Source organism: Hyalella azteca, unplaced genomic scaffold (genome assembly GCF_000764305.2).
Source record: "Hyalella azteca isolate HAZT.00-mixed unplaced genomic scaffold, Hazt_2.0.2 contig10333, whole genome shotgun sequence".
In the NCBI taxonomy this organism is placed as follows: Eukaryota; Metazoa; Arthropoda; class Malacostraca; order Amphipoda; family Hyalellidae; genus Hyalella; species Hyalella azteca.
The window spans coordinates 37009-60489 of NW_025940377.1; the positions used below are offsets into that span (position 1 = coordinate 37009).

At 38.2% G+C, this 23481-nt stretch overlaps 1 protein-coding gene across 1 annotated transcript; it reads right to left on the reverse strand.

The window, feature by feature from the left end:
- Positions 1–680: 680 nt before the first annotated feature.
- On the reverse strand, positions 681–18214 carry LOC108677802 (26S proteasome non-ATPase regulatory subunit 2). Its single transcript, XM_018166082.2, has 16 exons — positions 18004–18214; positions 9451–9642; positions 8858–9015; positions 8298–8479; positions 7760–7971; positions 7219–7359; positions 6513–6717; positions 5988–6196; positions 5312–5383; positions 4886–5090; positions 4521–4606; positions 3882–4134; positions 3285–3537; positions 2641–2846; positions 1575–1693; positions 681–988 (listed from the first exon to the last, which is right to left on the reverse strand). The coding sequence occupies exons 1-16, from the start codon at positions 18085–18087 to the stop codon at positions 806–808; spliced, it is 2760 nt and encodes a 919-aa protein (XP_018021571.1). The 5' UTR covers positions 18088–18214; the 3' UTR covers positions 681–805.
- Positions 18215–23481: the final 5267 nt, after the last annotated feature.

Below are 23481 nucleotides of genomic sequence, written 5' to 3' on the forward strand. Positions count from 1 at the left end.
ATGGAACTTCGTGCTCTCAAGTCTGATCAAAAAAAAATTTGCATTCGCCTAAGAAGTTTAATTTATCATAATAGCATTTTTGCATACAATAGAAAAAAAAACAATAAAAAACTCATGTAATCGAGTGATAGCTTGCAAATGATCCAGAAAAAATATCGGTTTTAGAATACTAAGGGCAATATGAAAAATATTGTGTTTAGGATGTAACAGGTACTTGGAGTTAGGATCTGTTAGATTTTCAACTCGAAAATTGGCCGAACTTTAATGTGATGCATCACAAGGAGTCATTTTCAACACTTGAGTTTGCGAAAATTAAATTCCAGACAGCCAAGAAATGTCACTCGACTACATCATGGCTCCTAGAAAAGAATTTCAATTGGCATCGGATTCCTCATCGATATATATGGACCGTTAAAAAAACGTGAATGGGAAGATAATTGCAAAAAATGCCTTCCTGATAGGCAACGAAGAAAAAGAAACGGAAAACAATGGCTTTTTCCGGTTCAGCGGCCCAGCCCTCTATACTGAAGCAATTCGTCTCACGCACTGTTAAGTTGGTACAGACGCTCAAAATTCAGCTTCAAAATACATTATTTAGCTTCTGATGCGTGACAGCATTAAACAGTAGATGTCTTCAAATTAAAATCTGTTTCATCAAAAATCAAAGTCCCAGGCTGGATGTTAACATTTTTATTGAGTTTAAAGTAGCCATTTCATAAGAAAATGTTAATTTCTACTGCGACCCTCACTGGATTTTCCTTAAAGAAACTACGATTTTCGAGAAATACAAGCAGGCAGGCATGATCTAAGCCTGAAAATCGGGATTTTTCCTGAGTATGACGAAGCCCTCCATGATGGGGGTGAGGGGGAGGTACTCGTCTGTGGCGAGCTCGGCGCGCTCCCCGTAGGCCAGCAGAACAGGACTCGTGTGTGTCTGGAAGCCCGTGATGGCTTTGGGGCGGCCAGCCTGACCCACCACGTCTACAGCCTGCCCATCGAACCATGATCATAACAATAATTGTCAGAACTATTGTTATAAGTATCATACTATGATGACATAATAATTACAGCAATCACTGTGATAATTGTTGTTATAATTATCAAAACATAAGTAATGAGAACAACATTTTCCAGCTTGGAAGTCATGCACGTACAGTGAAAATTCATCCGTTTCGAAAGAGCTGCAGCTGAGAAAAATTGTTTGAACAACAGCATAAGATTTCTAGCCATTTATAAATGCTACGAAGTCCGTACGTTATAAATTTCTATCTAAAAACACTTTTAGTTTATACGTACTGCTTTATCAATAGTTTATTGGACTATGCCAACTCCAAGCGGTCTCAATGACAGTTCTAGTAAGGCACTCCTTGAATAAAGAGACGAATAGCCTCTACAAATACACTGCTCTAAAATCAGACAGCGATGATAGACAGGAAAAAAATTCAGCAAGCTTTGTTCCTCGATTAGCATTTGAAGAAGGATTGTGTCGTTTTATCACTTGTTCAGCGACAAACAGGATAGGTACTTAACTTCAACAGCGAACATTGTGTACAGCATTATACTTAGGAACGTACCTGACCAACCCTGACCGCCACAGGCAGAGGGTTCAAGTGCTCGTCGAAGGTGACAAGCATACGAGGCTGCATCGCCGACACCAGACAGTAGAGCAGGTAGTGGCTCTTGCCCAGTATCACTGCACGTGCGAAACGCGTTATCAATTGCAGTGTGCTACAAAACGTTTTTTAATGCCGTCGGATTAAAGCTTTAGCAAACAGTCCCATGCAAACTAAGGCAAACTTCTGAATAAAAAATATATAAAATTTCAGACGCCAAGTCTACTGATAAAATGGGGCGTTCTCAGTCGAGTATGTAACTTGATATCACATAATACACTGTAAATGTGCAACGAGCCGCGAATCAGATGTTGATACCTCACAAGGTCTGAAACATTTATTTCACACCTGACATTAAAACATAAGAAAATATCTCAAACTAATAAACCAATCTATGTGATTTTACTAAGCAACAAACAAGAAACAGGCGGTACACAGCATGACGACAGAAATTTTACAAAATATGGAAGAGCCCCCGTTGGCTACAAATCCAACTCTCAAACTAGCCCCAGAGCCAACGCTCGGCTACAGCATGCAATAGCTACACTAAGCCTCAGAGCTATGATGCTACAGAGCGCTCTGCAGCACCGTAAACCAGCCCAGATCTGCTATGGTTGGCATAATTCTTGCCCCCTCTGTTCACAAAATATAAGCCAATCGAGGCCCTAACCCTTCACTTACTCAGTCACTCCACCTTCCTTAAGACAATGACCGGATGGTTAGGTCCAACAATTAAAAGTTAGGTGGAGAGTCAGACTAAGTGTGCAGGTAGGTCCATATTGAGCTTACATATTAGAAAGTGTAGCATGTATAGCACTGGCAGTGGATTTACGTTAGGATGGCTTCAGGTACCTAACTTCATAGGCTTCTATGCCCACGGAAAGGGATATGAAATAAAGTGTGAAGTTGGGTATTACTGGCCTTCAACACACATCCCAAAATATTCAATGCTTGTGCAATGGTTTTTGCTTTACTTCGGTACGAAGAAAATTTTCAAATCACAAGCAAATTTAACTTAAAGCCTTACATGTTTTGGTGTCGAGGAATGCCATGCAAGTGGCAAGAAGTCCAGCCACTGCCACGGGCGCCATGAGCTGCCTATTGGAATGGTATGGTGAGAGCGACATTGTGCCTTTGCCCAGATGCGTCAAGCCCTGGGCTAGACGTACCATGAACAAGTTGTTTGGGTCCTTTGCGTGGTATTGTGCCAACTGACGCAACATCGCCGCCAACCTGGAGAAACGTAGATGAATACACGTCAAGTTTTTAGAGTTAATTTATTTTTGTGACAGCCCGTCATTTAAAATTTTTCAGGTTTTATTACTAGATCTTTAGTTGCACTCAACTTTTCATTTCCGGTACGTTGTTAGACTGTGAGCATTCATTTCACTTTATAATCTGTACTAGAAATAACTACTCACCTGACGTTATTGGTGCCCGCCCCGCCACTCACCTGGTGTTATTGGTGCCCGCCCCGCCACTCGCCTGGCGTTGATGCCCGCCCCGCCACTCACCTGGCGTTATTGGTGCCCGCCCCGACACTCACCTGGCGTTATTGGTGCCCGCCCCGCCACTCACCTGGCGTTATTGGTGCCCGCCCCGCCACTCACCTGGTGTTATTGGTGCCCGCCCCGCCACTCGCCTGGTGTTGATGCCCGCCCCGCCACTCACCTGGCGTTATTGGTGCCCGCCCCGACAAGTCCCATGGCGAAGATAGCGTTGTGGGCGACCTCGTGGTCGGAGTCGTGAGAGAACTTGCTGAGGGTGTCGAGGATGTTGAGCTTAGGGTTGCTCACACTGCTCAGGGCCAGCGCCAGTGGCACGGCTCTCCTGATCACAGGCTCGCAGTACCGCAGCAAATTACCGAACTGCCGGAAGCACATGTCCGCTCCGATGTCCTCACCCATGGCGATCAGAGCAATGCCTGTGATAGGGACAAACACTGATGAGTTGCAAGCACTCTAATGAATGGAGAAATATATACTTGGTAAGACTCACAGATGAATAAAATTCTTGTGTTGAAAGCCATAAAAACATTCTAAGCAAGAAAAAAATCCAAAAATTAATTACAAAGGTAAATACGGGAGAAATGAATCAAAGATAAATTCAGTACCTGTTTCAAAGTAAATAAAAGCTTGGAAATAAGGACTATTGTTAGTAGAATAAATCTTTCTACTGCCGTATCAGCAGGTGCAGTATATTATTTAATATAGGAAACAAATCGCTTCTAAAACCGCCAGCAAAGAAATACCGGCCACACAATTTCACCTAGAACTGCTATGCTCTGTTGCGACGACAGGTCCACTTCCTTGTCATCTTCCTTCTTCTCACTTTCCTTGGCATCTTTCTCCTTAGCAGCCTCATCTTTCTTCTCCTTATCTTGCTTATCTTTATTGGTCTTTTCCTTCTTATCCTTGGCCTTGGAGGAGCTGGAGGAATCGTCAGTCTCGTAGTGATCTGTGCAGATGTGCAGCATTTCCTGCACCTTCAGCACGTTGCCAGTGCCAGCATATGCGCACACCTGCTCAACATTCATACTCGTACAGTGAAATTAGCGTGATTATTTAAACAATATTTCATGTTTGGTCTGGTGAATTGGCCATAAAACATTTTTTCTGTAAATAAATATTCAGTTGTGATATAGGTATGCATTCAGTGCCCAGCATCAACGCTTATCTAGTGAAAAACACACTGCTAATTAAAAAATAAAAGCATCAACACGTATCAAAAAACGTATGCTAAATTCAATTCTTGTAGGACTGCATAATTACAACTGTACCAACACTCGATAAGACAAGGGTTAAAATTGGGGTTGTAAAATTGTACAGCCAGACAAGGGTTAAACAAAACTCGTTGCTCGATCTGCTGAGATAACAATTAAATATTTATTTGGCTGCAGAAGGCTACCTCAATGAGGGTCTTTGTCATCTGCCTGAAGGGGGAAGGCAGGCCCTCCACGCAAGACAGCACCACCTCACACTTGTCCTGACAGCCTGCATGATAAACGACTTGGTAAACGACATGGTAAACAACAAGGTAAACAACATTGTAAATGACACGATGAAAGACAAGCATATGGATAATGCAACACATTATCGACGAAATATCAGCAATATAAACAAACGTCTCACCACGCATCCAACGTTCAGATAATGTCAATTAAACGTTGCTTAAACGACATTTGCCAGGAGGAGTACATCCATTCTAATTATCGACAGTCGTGAGGCATGAGTCACCTATATTTGTGCGAGCCATAGACACTCATAACTCACCGAGATAAGTAAGAGCCAGCCCCAAGCTAATGAATTTGGCGAAGGGGTCCTTGAGTTGGAAGGGGAACTTGGCGAGCAGCGTGGTGACCAGCGCCTCGCCCACCTCCTGGTTGGTGGTACCTACGGCCACCAGGCCTAGCGCCACCGACGTCACCCCCACCACCTCCAGCGAGCTCTTCTCATCAGTCAGCAGCGGCAGCAGCACCTGCAAGTACAATTTAGTGTATAGTGTTGCTTCGTATTTAGTGTTGCTTTTTGAAAAATGTTTATAAGGTCTCGTATTAATACAGGTTAATATTTTATTTCAATATGGAGCAAGTGTTTGCCATGCTAAACATTTCCTTCCTTGTAGAAATTTCATTTTCAATCATATATTCTAACAAAAATAACCTTCTATATTCTTATTAAAGGGCAATTAATGTTTACCTTGATAACGTCATCTCTATTGCTGCCAGCATATGCCAAGCCAAGACCCAGCACGCTGCCCACTCGCAGAATCTGGTGCCACAATAACAGTTTTTAACCATTGGACCAATTCATCATAAGGAACTCCAGTTGATGTAGTATTTGCACTGGAGGATTTTTTTAATGTTATTTCTCAATACCTGTTTAATTAATAAGAATGACTTAGTACATAAAAATTTTTGCACTAAAATGCAAATAGCACTTTCTTTAACCAATATCTTGCTGAAAGGCTCTACCCTGAATATTATTCTCCAATGAAACTAAACGTAGAGCAAAACAAAGCAGAAAATTAAAAAAATGCGTGAATCACAAACATAACAATGAAACAAATTGATAAATTATCAAAAGCTTATCAAGACATGTCGGAGTGCTATAGGCACACCTGGACCTAGTGAGAGCAGAACCTAGTCACGTCTGGACGCCATGGGCTCACCTGGACCTTGTGGGAGCAGAACCTAGTCACGTCTGGACGCCATGGGCTCACCTGGACCTTGTGGGAGCAGAACCTAGTCACGTCTGGAAGCCATGGGCTCACCTGCACTTTGTGGGAGCAGAACCTAGTCACGTCTGGAAGCCATGGGCTCACCTGGACCTTGTGGGAGCAGAACCTAGTCACGTCTGGAAGCCAAGGGCTCACCTGGACCTTGTGGGAGCAGAACTCTGTGAGGAGCGCCAGCGCGGGGTCACACTCGTTCCTGACTCCGCTGCTGACGATGCCACAAGCAAGCAAGGCTCCTGCTTTAATGAAGTCCTCAGAGGCATAGAAATATTTATCTATTTTTGTGAGCCCGCCGTCAACGTCCCAAAGTAGGATGAGACCCAGCGACGCCGTGGCTGACATCATACCTGTGAGCAATAATAAAATAATTAGGATTATCAGTCAGATTAGTTAGGACAGTCAATTAAAAGCTTAATTGTTTCCAGTTCTCTATTGAGAATAATCAAAAACTGTCTTTCAGAAGTTTCCTTAAATGTTGCTTAGTAGTAATATCTATTGACAAGCAAAGAAAACACTTACCGTGCTTCTTTTTTAAATAATTGCCCATCCTAGTTGTGGCAACTAAGGAAGGGATTGATAGGTTTTTTCAGTGCATTAAGGCCGCAGGTAGTTCTACGACCATCACCGACCCGCCAGAACCATTTCATTGTAATACACACTCACCGTGCTCTTTGTTTTTGTAGAGCCATTTATTGCCATCTTCAGTGAGAAGCTTGTCAGTGCCAAAGGCAGCGTTGACAAAGCCATTGACAAAGGAAGATGCAAGATTCTGGCGTGCAGAGTCGACCTGGTTGGAGCCAAAGGACGGCCGAGTGTCCAGGTGCGACTTGTAGATGTCCTCAGGGGACTTGGGCTCCACGATGTCAAGCTGGGAAAGATGAATCAATCAATCAGTTAGTTTAAATTCACCCGCAGATAATAGACATATATAATGCATTTCTTGATTATGCAATTAGAATACGAACAAATCAGCATCATCAACAGTGAATACACTAAAATAATTAAATATCTTGCATAATTTTCATCTTGAGACAATTGCAACTTAGCAAGCAAAACCTTATTGATGAGTTCAACTCTTTCTGGCTAAACTTTACAGCCACATGTCTGCAATGGAAGAAGAAACTTTCTTTTTGATCGTAGTTAATATAAAAGTGAAAGCAATGATAAATGTTGAAATTAATAATACATAACGTTTTTGGAATAACGTTTACTATTACGAGCCCTGCAGTAGGTATATGGAGACAATGGAATGATGAAAATTATTTGAAGAATGATTTAATTCATAGATGAGAAGAATGCTGTAGTTCCCTCGATAATGAGAAGAGTGCTGTAGTTGATAGATTTAGAACCAATTACAGCGTATTAGCACCTCTCTGGCAAGGGCCACGAAGTGGTTTGACAGGTTGGCATTGCTGAGAATTTCGTTGAGGTCCTCACAGTCCTCCATGGTGTCAGGTAGCTCCAGGAACACCTGCTGCCTGCCCAGCATGAATGCCAGCTGCATGCGCACCTGTAATGCACACAATTATTAGCAAGGCTTCCATATATAAAAATCTTTCATTGCCAAGAGCAAGTGTATAAAAATTTGACAAAACAAGCTTTATGCGAGCACATCATCAGTCAGATTTCATATTATAATTTATAATCAAAATGAAAAATTTGGAACAATTTTTATAAAATGCTGTGAATTGTTGTAGCCTTGAAAGGCAAGCAAAAGAATTATAAATTATTTAGAACTGTTAATAAATTTATTTGACAACATTTATGTATCAAGCATACATATTGTCCAGAAGTTGGACAATAATTGCATTATTGTCCAGAAGTTGGACAATAATTAAGCTTATGAAGAGAATAATCAACATTTATTAATGGAGCTTACAATTTAAACAGAGACAATAGGTAAGGCTTACAAGTCTGTCAGGGCACTCTTGGAAAAGCTCGGAAATGAGCGCCATGTCATGAAGCTGCAGCGCAAGACGCATGGCCTGAGGGTACTGAGAGAACTTCCTGTAGAGGGCGAGGGCGGTGCGCAGCAGTTCGCTGTTCTCAGGCTCAGGCACATAGGGCACGCAGCTTGTCAGGTACAGGCACACGCGTTCATATGCCTCCTTGTCGACAACATCTGCAGGAGAAGAGCTCAGGTATGGTTGCATAAAGATTCTGTTAAGTAGCTTGAGTAAAGTAAGATTCCTGTGTTGTGAATACTCAGACCTAACCTCCATCAGTGAGCAAATGGAACTACACTTACATCAAGCCTTGTTCACACCCCCAGTCATAAATGGCCAGAACACGCCTACAGTGAGCATATGGAGCTACACATAGTAGTGATAGCATATGAATTGTTCACCTCCCTAAGTCAATAAGTCATGAATAGTAAGTAAGCATTTGGATCTGCAAATACTGCATGCATTGTTCACAGGTCTTAAGTCATGAATAGCCGGCACTCACCTCCTTCAGTGAGCATTTGGAGCTGTTCCATCTCCATTAACAAGTCACATGCCTCTGCCTCAGCATTGTGCTGCATATGGTACGGCACAATTAACTTGGCTTCAGCTATAAGCTCATTCTTTTTAGCCACATCTTCCTCCATCAGGGTCTCCCACTCTGCTGCAATCTCCCCAGCCAGGTGCCTAATATCAGGCACAATTTTTTCAATTACAAAACATGAATAAAAAAAAACTCAACTCTTATCAAGAACATTTATCCACAGCACTAAACTCAGAGACACAAATCTTGGATGACAATTTTAGTTTTGAACTGATTTAGAGAAAACAGTATTATTGATGCCTCATTTTTTCATAAGCCTTATGACAAATTGTAGTGATCTAGGATGGAAACGTGGACTGCAAGAAAATTTTTTAGATATGCATCAAGCTTACTATTGTGCATTTTTATAGCACAAAAAAAAAAGTATTTTTCCTGGAGGTAGAAATTTTTATCACTAAACTAGGATGAGCAATCCAAAAGCAGTTGCCATTTATTTTACAAACTCAAAAACCAGAACTCACCTGACATATTCATGTCCCCATGCCCCCACATCCTCCCGCAGGCCAGTCAGTCTATACTTGAGACACTCGCGCTCCTCTGACACAGTCATGGACAACACTGACAAAATGTCAGAACAAAATTTTTGCAACTCAGGGCTCTCTAGTTTCTCATGAACTTCCTGAAAGCAGGAACAGAAATATAATTACAACTTGCATACACTAAATTATCAGTCATGACTACAGTTTTTAGTTTTTTTTCACTATGTATAGGTACCTATATCCGTTACCAAGTGGTGACCAAATCAAACACTCAGTTGTTCAAAAAAATTGAATTGACATGTAAATTTTCAAGTGATCTAAACCAAGTTTTTATATTTTATTTCATCTAAAATGTTCTTTATAAACTTGCAAATCTAAAGGACTAATTTTTCAGTTTTATATACCAGTAATGCATTTTTGATAACTAAATTGGTCTCATTTTTAAGATTTCTAATAGCCACAGAGAAGCCAACCTATGGCAATTTCAAATTTGTGTATACCATATATCTACTACCAGAAATTGATTAAGCCATAATTATTCAGTGAAAATGGTTCCATCTGGAGAAGAAGCTAACCTTCATTTCTTTGTAGTGAGGAATCATAAACTTTAGAGGCTTGGGTACACTGGTCATGGACGTTGTAGCTGATTTGATAAGAGAAGCAATCTGCTGCAGGGCAGCCTTGTTGTTGGCTGCATGGTAGGGCTGGCTGTGGAGCCCCAGCACCAGAGACTCAAGCTCCTCCTTCAGCTGCCGGTCTTCATCAGACTGTGGGGACAGAATTTTTTCTAAAACATTATCTTCTCAAATATTCTGGACAACAAATCTTAAGATGGTTTTGAAGGGAAGTAGAAGAAATAATCTAATATTTTAATCCTGCAGAAAAAATCAAGTCTAAATTTTTGTTACAAGCCAATTTGGAATATCAGGAAGTTTCCTAAATTGGAAAATTAAAATGATTGTATCATGGGTTATTTTTTGAAAATTGCAGATAAAAATAGGCCAAAATAGTTTTCTTAGTTTTCTATGGAAATTATAATTTCCTGAAGAAAGTAGGAAACATCCATAGGAATAGGGGAAATGAGCCAAATTATTTATGGGCGATTCTGTCCAATTTGTGGCCTCTGACCAATTTTTTAATTAGGGTTACACGAGTGTTAACCTAAGCTTGGCTTCTTGAGCATTGGTGGCATTCCATCTTAAATCTAGAAGAATGTGGCATTTTGACATTTGGAACCAATGCATTGCTGCAAGACTGCCCGCACCAGGCATCCGCAACAAAGCTCACAACCTCTTGTCACAATGAAGGACCAACTGCCATGTAACATGTAAATTAATCTCCTCTTTCAGGTCATAATGACCAGAAAAATTTGATTGTGTTCAACCCAAAGTTGATGATCATGCCAAATTTAAGTCATTAACTTGCAAATATTATGAAAAGTCAATAATTGAGCATGAATTTAGATACATTTGAAACTGAGAAACATATCTGTACATGTATATATGTCAAAAAAATTACATTTTGTTCAAACAGGTCACTAAAAATTCTATAATAACATCTTGGTTTTCTCATCCAAGAAGGTTCTGGTTCTTTTGGTTTCAGATCAAACATCTTGGTTTTCTTGAAAAAAAATAACAGTGGGGACTGAATGTAACTATAAATTTATTGTTAATTTTAGATGCTAGATCTTAGTCTTGCTAATATATTAGCATTAAAAATATATTCAAATATTTACGTGTGTTTTTGTGCGTCAAATTAATCATAAAAGTAGAAACTTGATTTTTGATGGATTTGTGTTGTGAGACTGGACATGAATACAACAAAATACATAACTTCCACAACAAGTAGTATGCTAGTACTCTGTTTATAACAAGTTTTCTATGAACAGCCAGGATAGAAAATTATTCTTGAATTTAACTAACTAATTTTAGTTAATTTAACTAATTATTCTTGAATTTAACTAACTAATTTAACTTAGCAAAGTATACTTCAAATCCAGAATGGCCCTCAGTCCCTCACATTTAGCACACAATGTTTCTAAAAATACATGTCTTATTAATGCACATTGCCTTATTAATGCATGTCTTATTAATGCATACATGTCTTATTAATGCATTAAATAAGACCATAGTGGCAATCGAGAACACGTTTTTTTTTTTAGGGTAAACATCCCATTTCTGAACGCAAATCAAGCCCTATGCATTGCAGACTAAATTTATGAACGCGAATGTTAAACAATCATAATAGTACAATTCATTAAAATCAGCTAACAAAAAATCTTAGTTTTTACGCACCAGACACCTCTGAGTGCTCTGACTCGTACACTAGTAGAATCGAGACGGACAACAGTGCATGACTGGAAGCACATGCATCGACAACCACACGCGGCGCCAGTTCAAAACGCACTGCCGGCTGCAGCTGGCAACACGTATATCTACAACACGCATCGAGCTATGATTGGCCATTTGGACTTTAACCCTTTAGCAAGCAAGCATTGAAATATCCAGAAATTAAAATTTCAGTAACCATTTCAAGAAAGTAAGTAGTATTATACAATATATTTATTTCAATGAATTTGGTGTAGTTCGGCAGAAGCTTCTCTTTTATGCAAGTTTGATTGAAGACCAGAGCATGCTTTTTATTTACAATCTTCTTGTTTGTCTTTTCAATGAGTCAAACCAAATTTCTAGCTGGAGCCGGGAGATCGAAAAGCAGGTTTCCGAATGACATTTTAATAGATTGCGACGTTTCGAAAATACAATTTACATTATCAAGCTGGTGAAGGTTTTACAACATCTGAAATTGAATTTGAAATGACAGAAGTACATATCAAAGGTAAAGTGGATACAATACGAAATATTAGCTTAAAAATTACTCCGAAAATAATTTCAGCGTCCGGACGAATCCAGTAGTTTGGAGGTTGATAGCCGGAGACTCGCTCTTGATAATGAGGGCCTCAGCTATCGTCAATCTCGATGGGTCAGGGCACCAGCATAGTTATGCGGTGCCCCGCATTTTCATTTCTAAAATGTAGAAACTATTATTCTATAGCTAATTTTTGAAAATCATGAGCCAAAATAGCCTATAGTCAACACTCAGGAAGATGTATATAAACGGTGAAATTTCCTGCGCATTTTTAGTTTTTCATATTTTCTTCGTGCACACGTTCGTGCAAATCACGGTCATTGATTCCACGGCGTGCAGCACTCTGCGCGCCGTGCGGGCCGTGGAACTGTCCGACACAGTTCTGATTTAGACACAGTTTTCATCTGAATGGAATGGCAACACCTCTGTAGATTTCAAGTAACGCTGAACGATCTTCGACTTCGAGTGTGATGTGTCCCTCTGAAGCTATTCTCATTTTCATTAATGTTTGTTGTTTGCCTCTATAATTAACCTTCATCGTTGCAATAAAAATGAAAATTTATAATTAAGATAGATTTCTTCCGGTGCCTGTGTTTTTTATGCAATTAGCACTTATTAGTGAATGAATGATTTGCGGTGTGGTTCTTTGATCTTGACTTCTGCAGTTCGCGCAATCCCGGCCATCAATTCTACGTCGCACAAGAGCAGTTTGTGGAGGAACAGACGCAATACTCAGTACAGTACCGTAAAATGGGGTTACTTTGACCGGCGGGGTAACTTTGACCACTTTTTGTTTTTTTTAACAAAAACCCCCAAAACTCAAAAACGATTTGACATAGGAAAATTTTGTCAATGGCCATCAAAGGCCTAATACTGAGGCTATGTAACACAATAGAAAGATTTAAAAAGTTTGCATATCTAATAGGTTTAAAAATTAATAATGTGACCCACAAAAAAGAGCTATTATTCAAAGCGTGTCTGAGTACCCCCTCCGATTTTTTATTTTTTTGGTAAAATAACTTCAGGTTTTGACGCATTGTAGTAAAACTATTCTAGTTACATATGCAAAAAACAAATTTTAGGAAAGTGTCATAGTTTGCAAATGGGGGGCACTGCCCCATAATGGGGAACTTTGACCACCTGATGGCAGCCGTGATGGGGTAACATTGACCGGCTTGGAAATTAAGTTAAAATTACCATAGGTACCTATATTAAGCTATATAACATATTTTATGTTTGATACACCTATTAATGTTTTTTTCTTTATGTTTCAGACTCTACAGAGTCTTATATATGGTAATTTTAACTTAATTTCCAAACCGTGTTTCAGACTCTACAGAGTCTTATATATGGTAATTTTAACTTAATTTCCAAACCGGTCAATGTTACCCCATCACGGCTGCCATTAGGTGGTCACATTTCACCCATTGGGGGGGCGGCACCCCCCATTTGCAAACTATGAAACTTTCCTAAAATCTATCTTTTGCATATGTAACTAGAAGAGTTCTACTACAATGCACCACAACCTGGAGTTATTTGGAGTTATTTTACCAAAAAATAAAATTGATTTTACTACCCAGTCAAAGAAACCCCAAGAGCTGGGGTAACAAAGACCATCACTTTTTTTTAAAATTACATCAAAACTATGAGAGGCTGGAGCCAGCAATTTATGGTGAGTAAAGCTAGAGTATAGACCTGTATTTTGCAGGTTTCAATTTAAGTTTAACTTATCTAGTAAAAAAATTGCATTGTTTTGAAATAAAAAAGCGGTCAAAGTTACCCCATTTTACGGTATGCCTTTAATTATCCTTCAATAATATATGATTTTTCTTGATACGGAAATTTGGTGAATGAGAAATCTAGAACTTTATTTTGGAAGAAATTATCTCCAAAGTCATATGGCAACACTGAATACCGTATTTTTACATTTCGTATGTTTAATAGCCTCAGTTTACGATTACCGTATGTTCCGTATCCGACAAGCGGAAGAGTCAGAAGTAACCCGGAGTCCCGGACATTTCTTACATTTTATTATTGTTAGTTTGACTCGCGTAGTTGATATAAACTTTGATGACCAACGGAATATAACTTTTTAATAGGGAAACTTCATGTTTATTATACTACAAGTAATGATCTTTATTTAATTATAGCCACGTTGAAATGTTTTTTTTTTTTTTTGTGAAGCCCGCTCCTAGATCATTAATGTTTTTATATACATCCTCATATTGTTAGGGATGCTGGCCGCTTCCATCAGATCTTAAAATGTAAAATTTAATAGATACAATTTGTATGAATAATGCCATTCAATATTGTTAACTACATTAAATTGAGGGTGGAACATGGGAATGGCAACGATTAATTTATCTGAAGCAACCTTTACAAAATTAGTGTCAAACAAGCAAACGGATATCATGTCAACCGAAACTCGAATACCACAGCAGAGAGTATTTTATGCAGCTAATGAATTTTGCAAACTTTGTTGGAAGAGAGATTATTGAATTTTAGAAAAAAGGCGGTATAATTCAATGAAGGGTGGTGGCAGAACTGCAATCTTGATACTCTATTGCGATTCATGCTATGATAACCTACGTAACAATTTTCACATGATAGTTATAATATTTGCACATTCAAAGTATGCATGACATAACATAACGCACCCAGATTTGGAAACCATGATTGCTCAAATGAAGCAAAAATAAACGACAGACCATTGACTTATCTTGCAAATATATATATTCATATTTTATATCACGTACCGTAGCATACTTACGCTCTGTAATTATGCCATATTGACCTAATTTGTATAGTCCATTTATGCGCATTGTTATTAGGTATTGATCATATCGATTTTGCCAGCCGGGAGGATGTCGGTAATATAGTCCTAACATTGACATGCAGGATCGCACTGTTGACGTACAGCCTGTACGTCAACAGTACGATTTATGGTATGAGGTTCATACCGCACATAACAGTATGGTGTGAACCTGTACGGTACAGGTTCATACCCTACTTGCCGCAACCAGTCCAGTCATTCATTAGAAGGCACCGATGGCACATATAAAGCCATGTTGCCTTCTTTAGTTCTGTAATTCATGTCCGATTGAATTATGATCTAATAGATCTATGAATGAATATTCATTACTGTGCTGACTCTTAGAACCTGAGTCCTGAGTTGACACGTTAGCAATCTAGGCAACTCATATCCAACCACAACACAATGCGGATAGCCTACACGTTTGTGTGTATGGTCAGTGAGATTACGTAATTTGCATGGCCGCGCGCATGGTGGCAAACAAATTTTTTGCCCGACTCATTTTCAGACGCGTTCATAACTTCGTAATTTATGTTCACTTTTTGTTATTTTACTACACTGGGCCGGATATGGCATGTATTAAGTATTTTCAAAGTTTGTTATTTTTGATGTTCTACTTTTGATTTGATTTATGTTTTGTATCACAGGTTCACAATGGTAACCACAATGGCTTCCGATTGCTGTTGCCACAACAAGATCGAGAAGTAAACAGTACCCCCGTTCCAAGGAATCCCAGCTGTTACATGTTAGATTGGGATTCAGTCACTAGAATAAGGTAAACGAGTTTGTTCAAATTTTGGTTAATTCAAATTTTAGCAATTATTTCCAGATGACAAGACATTTTTTACAGATAACCTTATAAATTTTGTCTAAACTATAAACTAGATACCGGCTTGTTAATTATAAAATAGCTTACTATATTACTTACAAAATTGACACTCATTTAGTTGAGGTCAAATTTGCTATCATGGTCATACATAACTTACGGAAACAAAAGATTAATGATATGCAAACCACGGCACAGCTTATTTAGATTGGTTGCTGTAATATTTAGCTTCTTGAAATTTCATAGATGATATCAAAGATATTGTTAAATGAATGTATATGAAATTGTTCAGGCCTTTTTATATTTACATCAAGTGAGAGACGTCTCGGACAATGTCCGAGAGAGCACCTTAGTGAGAGACGCAAGTGAGAGAGAGCACCATAGTTTCTTTGAAAACCAATTTTGAGCATAAAATGATTACAAAAAAGCAGAGAAGAATCGTATTTTTACAAAAATTTAACAATAATTATTTGGGGCTGTATTTTTGAGACATGAGGTTCCTCTATAGGTAGATATTATTTGTAGAATATGTGATTTAGTATCAGTAATTTTATGATAAATAGGTATACATATATACACTCCCACGTGTCCATTTTAGATGTAACTCCATTACAATAAACATATAAAGTTGGTCGTTTTATTTTTACCTCTATCATTAAGGTTATTCTAAGAAATTACAAACCCCTTCCTGCTTCCAAGTAAAGTCTAAGAAACCTTTTGTTATGGCAACATCCATCCCTGCTTTGTGTTGCTGGGATTGGTAATCCCTTATATTAGAGAATCCCATTGCAATTATCAAATACCATATACCAAGAATGCAGCTCCTGAGAACGAACTCAACTTCTAAATCTGATCTTTGAACGTGAAGTTTTGAACGAGTGTTGTTGTTGCCAGACGTATGTGAACTGGCGCCACGTGTGGTTGTCAATGCCTGCGCTGCCAGTACCAAACTTGCATTGTCGTCTCAGCAGAGCAGAACCTACTAACATTGGAGACAGAGATATGTAAAAACTAATTTTTTAAAATGTAAATTTATTTTTAAACCGAGTTATATTTTGACTGTTTGCATCGGGCCATCGGCGTTCATAAAATTGTGATGCATTGCATATGCTTAATTTGCGTTCAGAAATTGTATGTTTACCCTAGAAAAAAAATATGTTCTCGATTGCCACTATGGCCACGCGTCCATATTTAAACTATTTTAGCTTTCTAAAAGTACGGCGCATGGCGCATTTTTTTACCGGCATAGTACGGCGCACCGCGCAGGTCGTTAAATGACAATATAAATTCCCGCGCACCTGGCACATCTTCCGGACCATGGCCTATAGTCTATACCATAGTGGCAAACCAGAGCTTTTTTGGAATCAGTTCATTTTTAATTCCCTCAATAACTCAAGATTTATACCAATTTCTTATGTATGACAATGCAGGTATCAAGAAACAAGGATACTTTACTGGTCTACATATAGAACTCAAAAATGAACTTGAAAGAGAGTCTAAAAAACTTTCTGCTTTGCCACTATGGTCTATACCTACCATTCTTCCCTACATTTTATGAAAGAAATTAGGCAAAGAATAATGAAAATTGATAAAATTGGCCAGGAGCAAAAAGCATGGCTCTTTTGTTTTATACTCTCAAGTCTCATTCACATTTTACTGATGCCAAATTTTCCAGAATGAGCTGGGGCTGCTGCCTTGACCCTGCAGCCCCAGCTGGCTGTGATAGCCAAATCCTGGTCAACTGTCAAGTGGTCAACTTAGGTACTAATAATTTTTGTTAAGCATTATTCACTTCAATCTAAATTTCTTATAGGCTATCTCAATTTTGGAAAATGAAAAATTGGAGCACAGCACATAGGGTAAACGCGGTATATTCCGACACATTAAGGACGCATCAAGAAATGAAAAACTATAAAAAAAACGTATGCGTTACGTAAGTTCTGTTGCCTTCACATGACTCTCAAAACACTTCACTGCGCGTCAGCAACGATGAAACGTCACAAAATGTAGCCATATTTATTAAAATGCCTTTAGAATGGAAACCTACCAAATCCCTATATTCCGTCACTTTGTGTGGCAATATTCGCCACGTGGTGAGTCGTATTGCGTCAGCGCTTTAAATTTAACTGATACGTATTGCCGACATCCACGTGTTCGAATTCAGGAATTACCTACGATGTCGGAATATACCGCGTTTACCCTAGCATAGTGGCAAAGCAGAGTTTTTTAGACTCTCCCTCAAGTTCATTTGTGAGTCCTATAAGTAGACCAGTAAAGTATCCTAGATACCAGCAGTATCATACATAAGATTGATAAGAAATTAATTTAAATCTTGGTAAAGAGGAAATTAAAAATGAACTGATTCTAAAAAAGCTGTGGTTTGCCACTATGTACCCTACTCCTAGCCTAGTAGGCTTACTAGGCTACCTAACTAGGGCTATGGAAATGTCAATGACTGAATGAGGAGGAAAGTTAGTAATGGCGTGGAATGATGCTGATGGTACCCATAATAAAAGATTTTGCAAAAATTCCAGACTTTATTGGCAGGCCGGTTCTAATATTTTCCTAATTTAAATCTTCAAAAGTCATTCAAAAAGTTAGGATGATTAATTTTCTATTTCATACCAGTTCAACTTCCTTGGCAGCATCAGCCTTTTTCGCTTCAGGCTTTTTAACTTCATTATCTTTCTTGGTTTCTTCTTTCACCATGACGAAATGATATAAGTTTTAGTAAAAAAATCAATCCAACAGTATTTATCGTTAATACTTCATAACACAGCAGTGAACGTAAATACCTAACCTGTCAACACAGGCTGCGGGATGAGGACTGCAGTTCTTTGTCTGTTTCATCTGTTTTAGATATTCGGATCATCAAGACAACGACAGAAGTAAACAATTTATGGGCACAATATAGAAAAAATTCTCAATATAAGAATTAAAAATTTGTATTACGTCTAAATGAGAACCTGAAAATATTAGGAAAGGCTTTTAAGAAATCAAGTGCAATAAATATATTACCAATTTAAATATTGTTGACTCGTAAGGATTTTTCGATCCATGAATAAAAATAATGGTAACTTTTTAAAACGATGCAAAAAAAATTTGAAAACCCATCTACCGGAATTTCTGCCATAGTTGGGACTTGGGTTCATCGACGAAAACACTGCCGATATCAACACCTACACCTGAATCCCCATGTCACCTAAAAAAAACATGAACGCACCTTCAACCTGGCAAAAGCGTTGCAAACTGTTTTCCCATCTTCAAAAATATTTTGACAGTTTGAGTGTTAAGGGTCCTGAATTTCAAACTATACAATTACTACAAATTTCTTTTCGGGGGCAGGCCTCACAGGAGGCATAGTACTTAAGCAATTAATTTACAGTTTTTTTACACTAACCCCAACACTCAAAATAACTTCGTCTTAACAGACCTAACTTTCCGATTAATAGATGCGGGAAGGCGGAATCACGAGGCATGTGAAGCGGAACTCCCATGATGGCTCCTTTTAAGGTTAAAGATTATGAAGCTTCCAAACCTCTGTTATCGACGTCTACGTGGTGACCTCAGTGAAGTATACAAGTATACTCACGGTTTATACAAGGTCCCAGGAGGATTACTAGAATTTGAAACAAGAACTAACACCAGGGGCCACGGATACAGACTAAAAAAACTGCGTTGTAGCACATCCATGCGACAACATTTCTTCTCGCTTCGAGTCACCGACATGTGGAACAGCCTCCCTGATAGCATCGAAGACGCTCCGCGTATGAACGCTTTCAAGAACAGACTAGACGAAGCTATGCAGGAGCATATGTTCAGTCTTAAAATGTCTTGCATCATACGGACCAGGCAATAAGTCCAGCAGTTATCATTCCAGATATCATTCAAATCGTCAGTTATGGAAAGATCGGGTTCCAAACGCCGGATCTCATGTGAATCAAGTCACGAAAAGCACAAGAATCGGCAACGGGCCATGGGCCTATTACTTCAGACCCGACACTAATATTCTATTCTATTCATGAGAAATTGGGCTTAAAGTATGCTAGCCCAGAGCAAACCTGTTCAGATTTATAGAGATATAGCGTGGTCATGGCTTTTTATTTCTGAAGCATAGTATAATCATTGCATCTAGCGTAAATTCAAAAGTAATTTACGGCCCACGGCTGCACTGTGCACTCCCAATCGAAGCGCGAATAACTGCTTCATTGTGAGTGCCAGTATAGGATCAACCAATAGCCAGAATTGCAGGCCCAATACATATTCAGTATCACTAGCAGTCAAACGTATGCTTTGCATCGCTAGTCGAAACGTTTGGTTTCCAAATAAAACTCTCATATAAATTGCAAGAAAAACACTATTCAGTTCCATCCAAGACTACATCTGATGTGCGTGGGATTCCAATACAGCAAAAGATGTTACCTCCTAATCCTATGAAAAAGCGTAGCCTGTTTTGTCCAACGTCGCTTTTCGTAAACCTCCGGTAAGGACAATTACGTTTAAAGCAGTGGTCCTGTATTTACGGCTACTATATATATGACCTCTTATGACGATCATTGATGACGATTCGACGCAACCCGGCGAAGGAATACTACTCATATCATGTCGTACAAAGTTCACCAAAATCAGCAGTATTAAATTCCCAGAAACTAATTCAAGATTTCAGGAAAACTAACCCAGCGCCAAATGGTCCCTAGATATAATATTGCCAGATAATGCCTCACACAAATAAATGTATCATATTGTCCAATTAGTGACACACTTTCCCACTCACAGCACGAGCAGAGGGCAGACAGATGCGCCCCTTTAGCCGAGTGAAACTGAGAACCAGGATGACCCAAACATAAGCAAAAAGTGCTTCGCTTTTTGAATAAAGTCTCACGAATTCCTCTGAGTACACTACTGCCCGCTGACGCATCACTGACCGCCTCCCAGGCCAGGGTAGCCGTCCTCCAGTTATTATAGATAAAAATAACCCGATCGACATTTCCCAGGCTCGGCAGCGAACTGGAACTGAAAACATACGTTGCACGCAGTTGCCGAGACCATAACCGTGGCAAAATTAATTAAAAAAAGTACTTTACAATAGTTAAATAACTATGTGATACATCTGTAAATATTATATAGGTAATGACAAATATATAGTTTATTAATAAAAATGTGCCGCTGCAATCATCGTCCAATTTTTTTCCGATTCGTCTACACTGAAACGCCTATTTCACGCTGATGCCAAGCGCATAATGCTGATAATTGTTAACGTATTTAGATATTAACTTCCTTAGACAAAATTTTTGCAAATATTTCGAGCTTCAAAAAAACGCGGCTTACCATAAATATTTTTGGTCCATTAATAATTAATTATTATGGTATGTGTATTCAAAGTATCCAACTTATAAATAATCAAATGTATTCAAAGTTTGTATAATCATATCGATTCGCAATAAATTCTGCCTGAAATCAGCGAAGTGGCCGCGTGTTGAAGAATTTGCGGTAGCCTAACATGGCCTAAACTGTAGCAAACACCGCTACAGTATATTATTATTATTATTATTATTATTATTATTATTATTATTATTATTATTATTATTATTATTGTTATTATTATTATTATTATTATAGTTTATATTTTATTAACATTATTATTACTATTATAGTTATTTTTATCATAATTATTATAATTAATTTTTTATTCTTATTTTTAGTATCATTTGTTTTATTATTATCATACTAATATAAAACGTAGGTTTTTTGCGCCCAGAAGTCCCGTTGGAATTTAACGCTGCACTTATAAAAATTAATGTTTCATACTGTCCACATAGTGACACACTTTCTTGCCCATAGCACGAGCAGATAGAGAACGTAGAACTGATATATTATTTTACAAAGAAAACTGTGTCAGAATGACCCACACAAGAGTGAAAAGTCGACCGCATTTAGGACTAAGTATCACTAAATCGAAGCCATAGAGCCCATGAACGTGGAGTGTTGTAACAGGCGCGAATTTTCTGAAAAATTATTTTGTATTTGGCAGTAAATATTTTTTTGAGTAAAAGTAACTTACGAAAAACTTTAGCAGAATCTGGAATTTTTTGCAAAACTGACAGAGGAAAAACTATAGCAGAACCTGGAATTTTTCGCGAAACTGCCAAACGAAAAACTATAGCAGAAACTGGAATTTTTCGCGAAACTGCCAAACGAAAAACTATAGCAGAAACTGGAATTTTTCGCGAAACTGCCAAACGAAAAACTATAGCAGAATCTGAAATTTTTCGCGAAACTGCCAAACGAAAAACTATAACAGAAACTGAATTTTTTTTTCGAAACTGCCAAAGGAAAAACTATAGCAGAAAATGAAATTTTTTGCGAAACTCCGGAACGAAAAAATATAGTAACAGAAACTGGGATTTTTCGCGAAACTGCCAAACGAAAAACTATAGCAGAAACTGGAATTTTTTGCGAAACTGCCAAACGAAAAACAGTAGCAGAAACTGGAATTTTTTCGCGAAACTGCCAAGCGAAAAACTATAGCAGAAACTGGAATTTTTCGCTAAACTGCCAAGCGAAAAACTATAGCAGAAACTGAAAATTTCGTGTGCTTGGAGAAACCAACAACATCTGTTCAGTGTCGTCTTCTCCATAGTCATGGCTTAAATGTCCTGGAATGTTATTATATCACAACGTATACAAACAGACGAAATTTATTCAAGAATGCTGCAAAAAGGCTAAAAACATCTTATGAATCAGAAATCAGAATATCATGCATTTTGTTGACTCATGGTTTTCATAAATAAAATATAACAGCTTCAACCAGCATCAGTAACAAGTGTCAATCGACATATAAACTAATTCATTATCTTACTGTTTAATTTAATAATTAAAATTAAATAATTAATTAGCATATCAATTTGAATTATTACCTTTATTATTCAATTCAATTGATTATATTGCCACATCTTAGTGGCCCTCGCCACTATACTTAGCCACAGGCACGCAGCGGCGCTAAAATAGACCGGCCAGCCACACTTACTTTGCTGAGTCATTGGAGATAGTGAGTAATAGTGATGAATTTAGTGAGTAATAGTGATGAATTTAGTGAGTAATAGTGATGAATTTAGTGAGTAACAGTGATGAATTTAGAGAGTAATAGCGATCAATTTAGTGAGTAATAGTGATGAATGAAGTAAGTAATAGTGATGAATGAAGTGAGTAATAGTGATGAATAATATAAATAAATTAGTGCACTTATTACCATGTGTAATAAGTGCTGAAATGAGTTATAGTTGTGACTACGAGCAATAGTTGTAACCATGAGTAATAGTTTTGACGATTATAGTGAGTGGTAGTTGTGGCTAGGAGTAATAGTTTTGACCATGAGTGATAGTTGTAACTATTTTGAGTAATGGTTGTGACAATGAATACTAGTTCAATCAATCGTCTAGGACTTTCATGCTAATCATTCAATTATTCGTAATAAAAGATACATCACGCATTACTCAATACATTGATACTGATAAGTTTAATATCGAATAATTATATGTTTTTATATTATATATTTTACCACATATGATTATTATTATTATTATATTACCTTGTTATCATAAACATAATAAATTACTAGATAAAGCATCTCGATTATTCGATTATTGATGTACAGGCAACGTCGTTATTTCGTTAAATATATAGTTAACCTAAGTTAAATATTTGTTGAGGGTAAAGTATTACCCTCTGTTTACCCTCTGACGCACGCACCACCCACCGCAGGCGCGCGCCCCGGCAACTAGTGCCAAATTTTTCCTCCATTTATACCCAGCATTCCCACCCAAGTGCTCAGTCTTGCGCTTGCTTTTGACAGTAGCTACACTCAGACAGGTGAATGGGTCATGTTGTTCAAGTAGTGACGGACGTACTATCTGCCTTTGATACGCTCTGTATGTTGTCGGACCAACTGGGTAGGGGTGACCCACACAAGTGCCAGAAGTTCATCGTTTTTTTAAAAATGTCTCACTCGTTTTTCACAAGTGCCATTTAAAGGCTGTGATTTACAGATAAAGGATGAAAGTTTTAAGACAAGCAAGCTAATTTTAAGCGGCAAGAAATTTTGAG

Bases quoted from the DNA above. Each gene is read 5' to 3' on its own strand.
- LOC108677802 (XM_018166082.2), bottom strand. From the start codon at position 18,087: ATGGTGAAAGAAGAAACCAAGAAAGATAATGAAGTTAAAAAGCCTGAA. The intron at 6,718-7,218 runs GTGCTAATACGC...CATCTTTCCCAG, and splicing joins TCGTGGCCCTTGCCAGAGAG to CTTGACATCGTGGAGCCCAA. The intron at 4,135-4,520 runs GTAGCCTTCTGC...AATGTTGAGCAG, and splicing joins TGACAAAGACCCTCATTGAG to GTGTGCGCATATGCTGGCAC.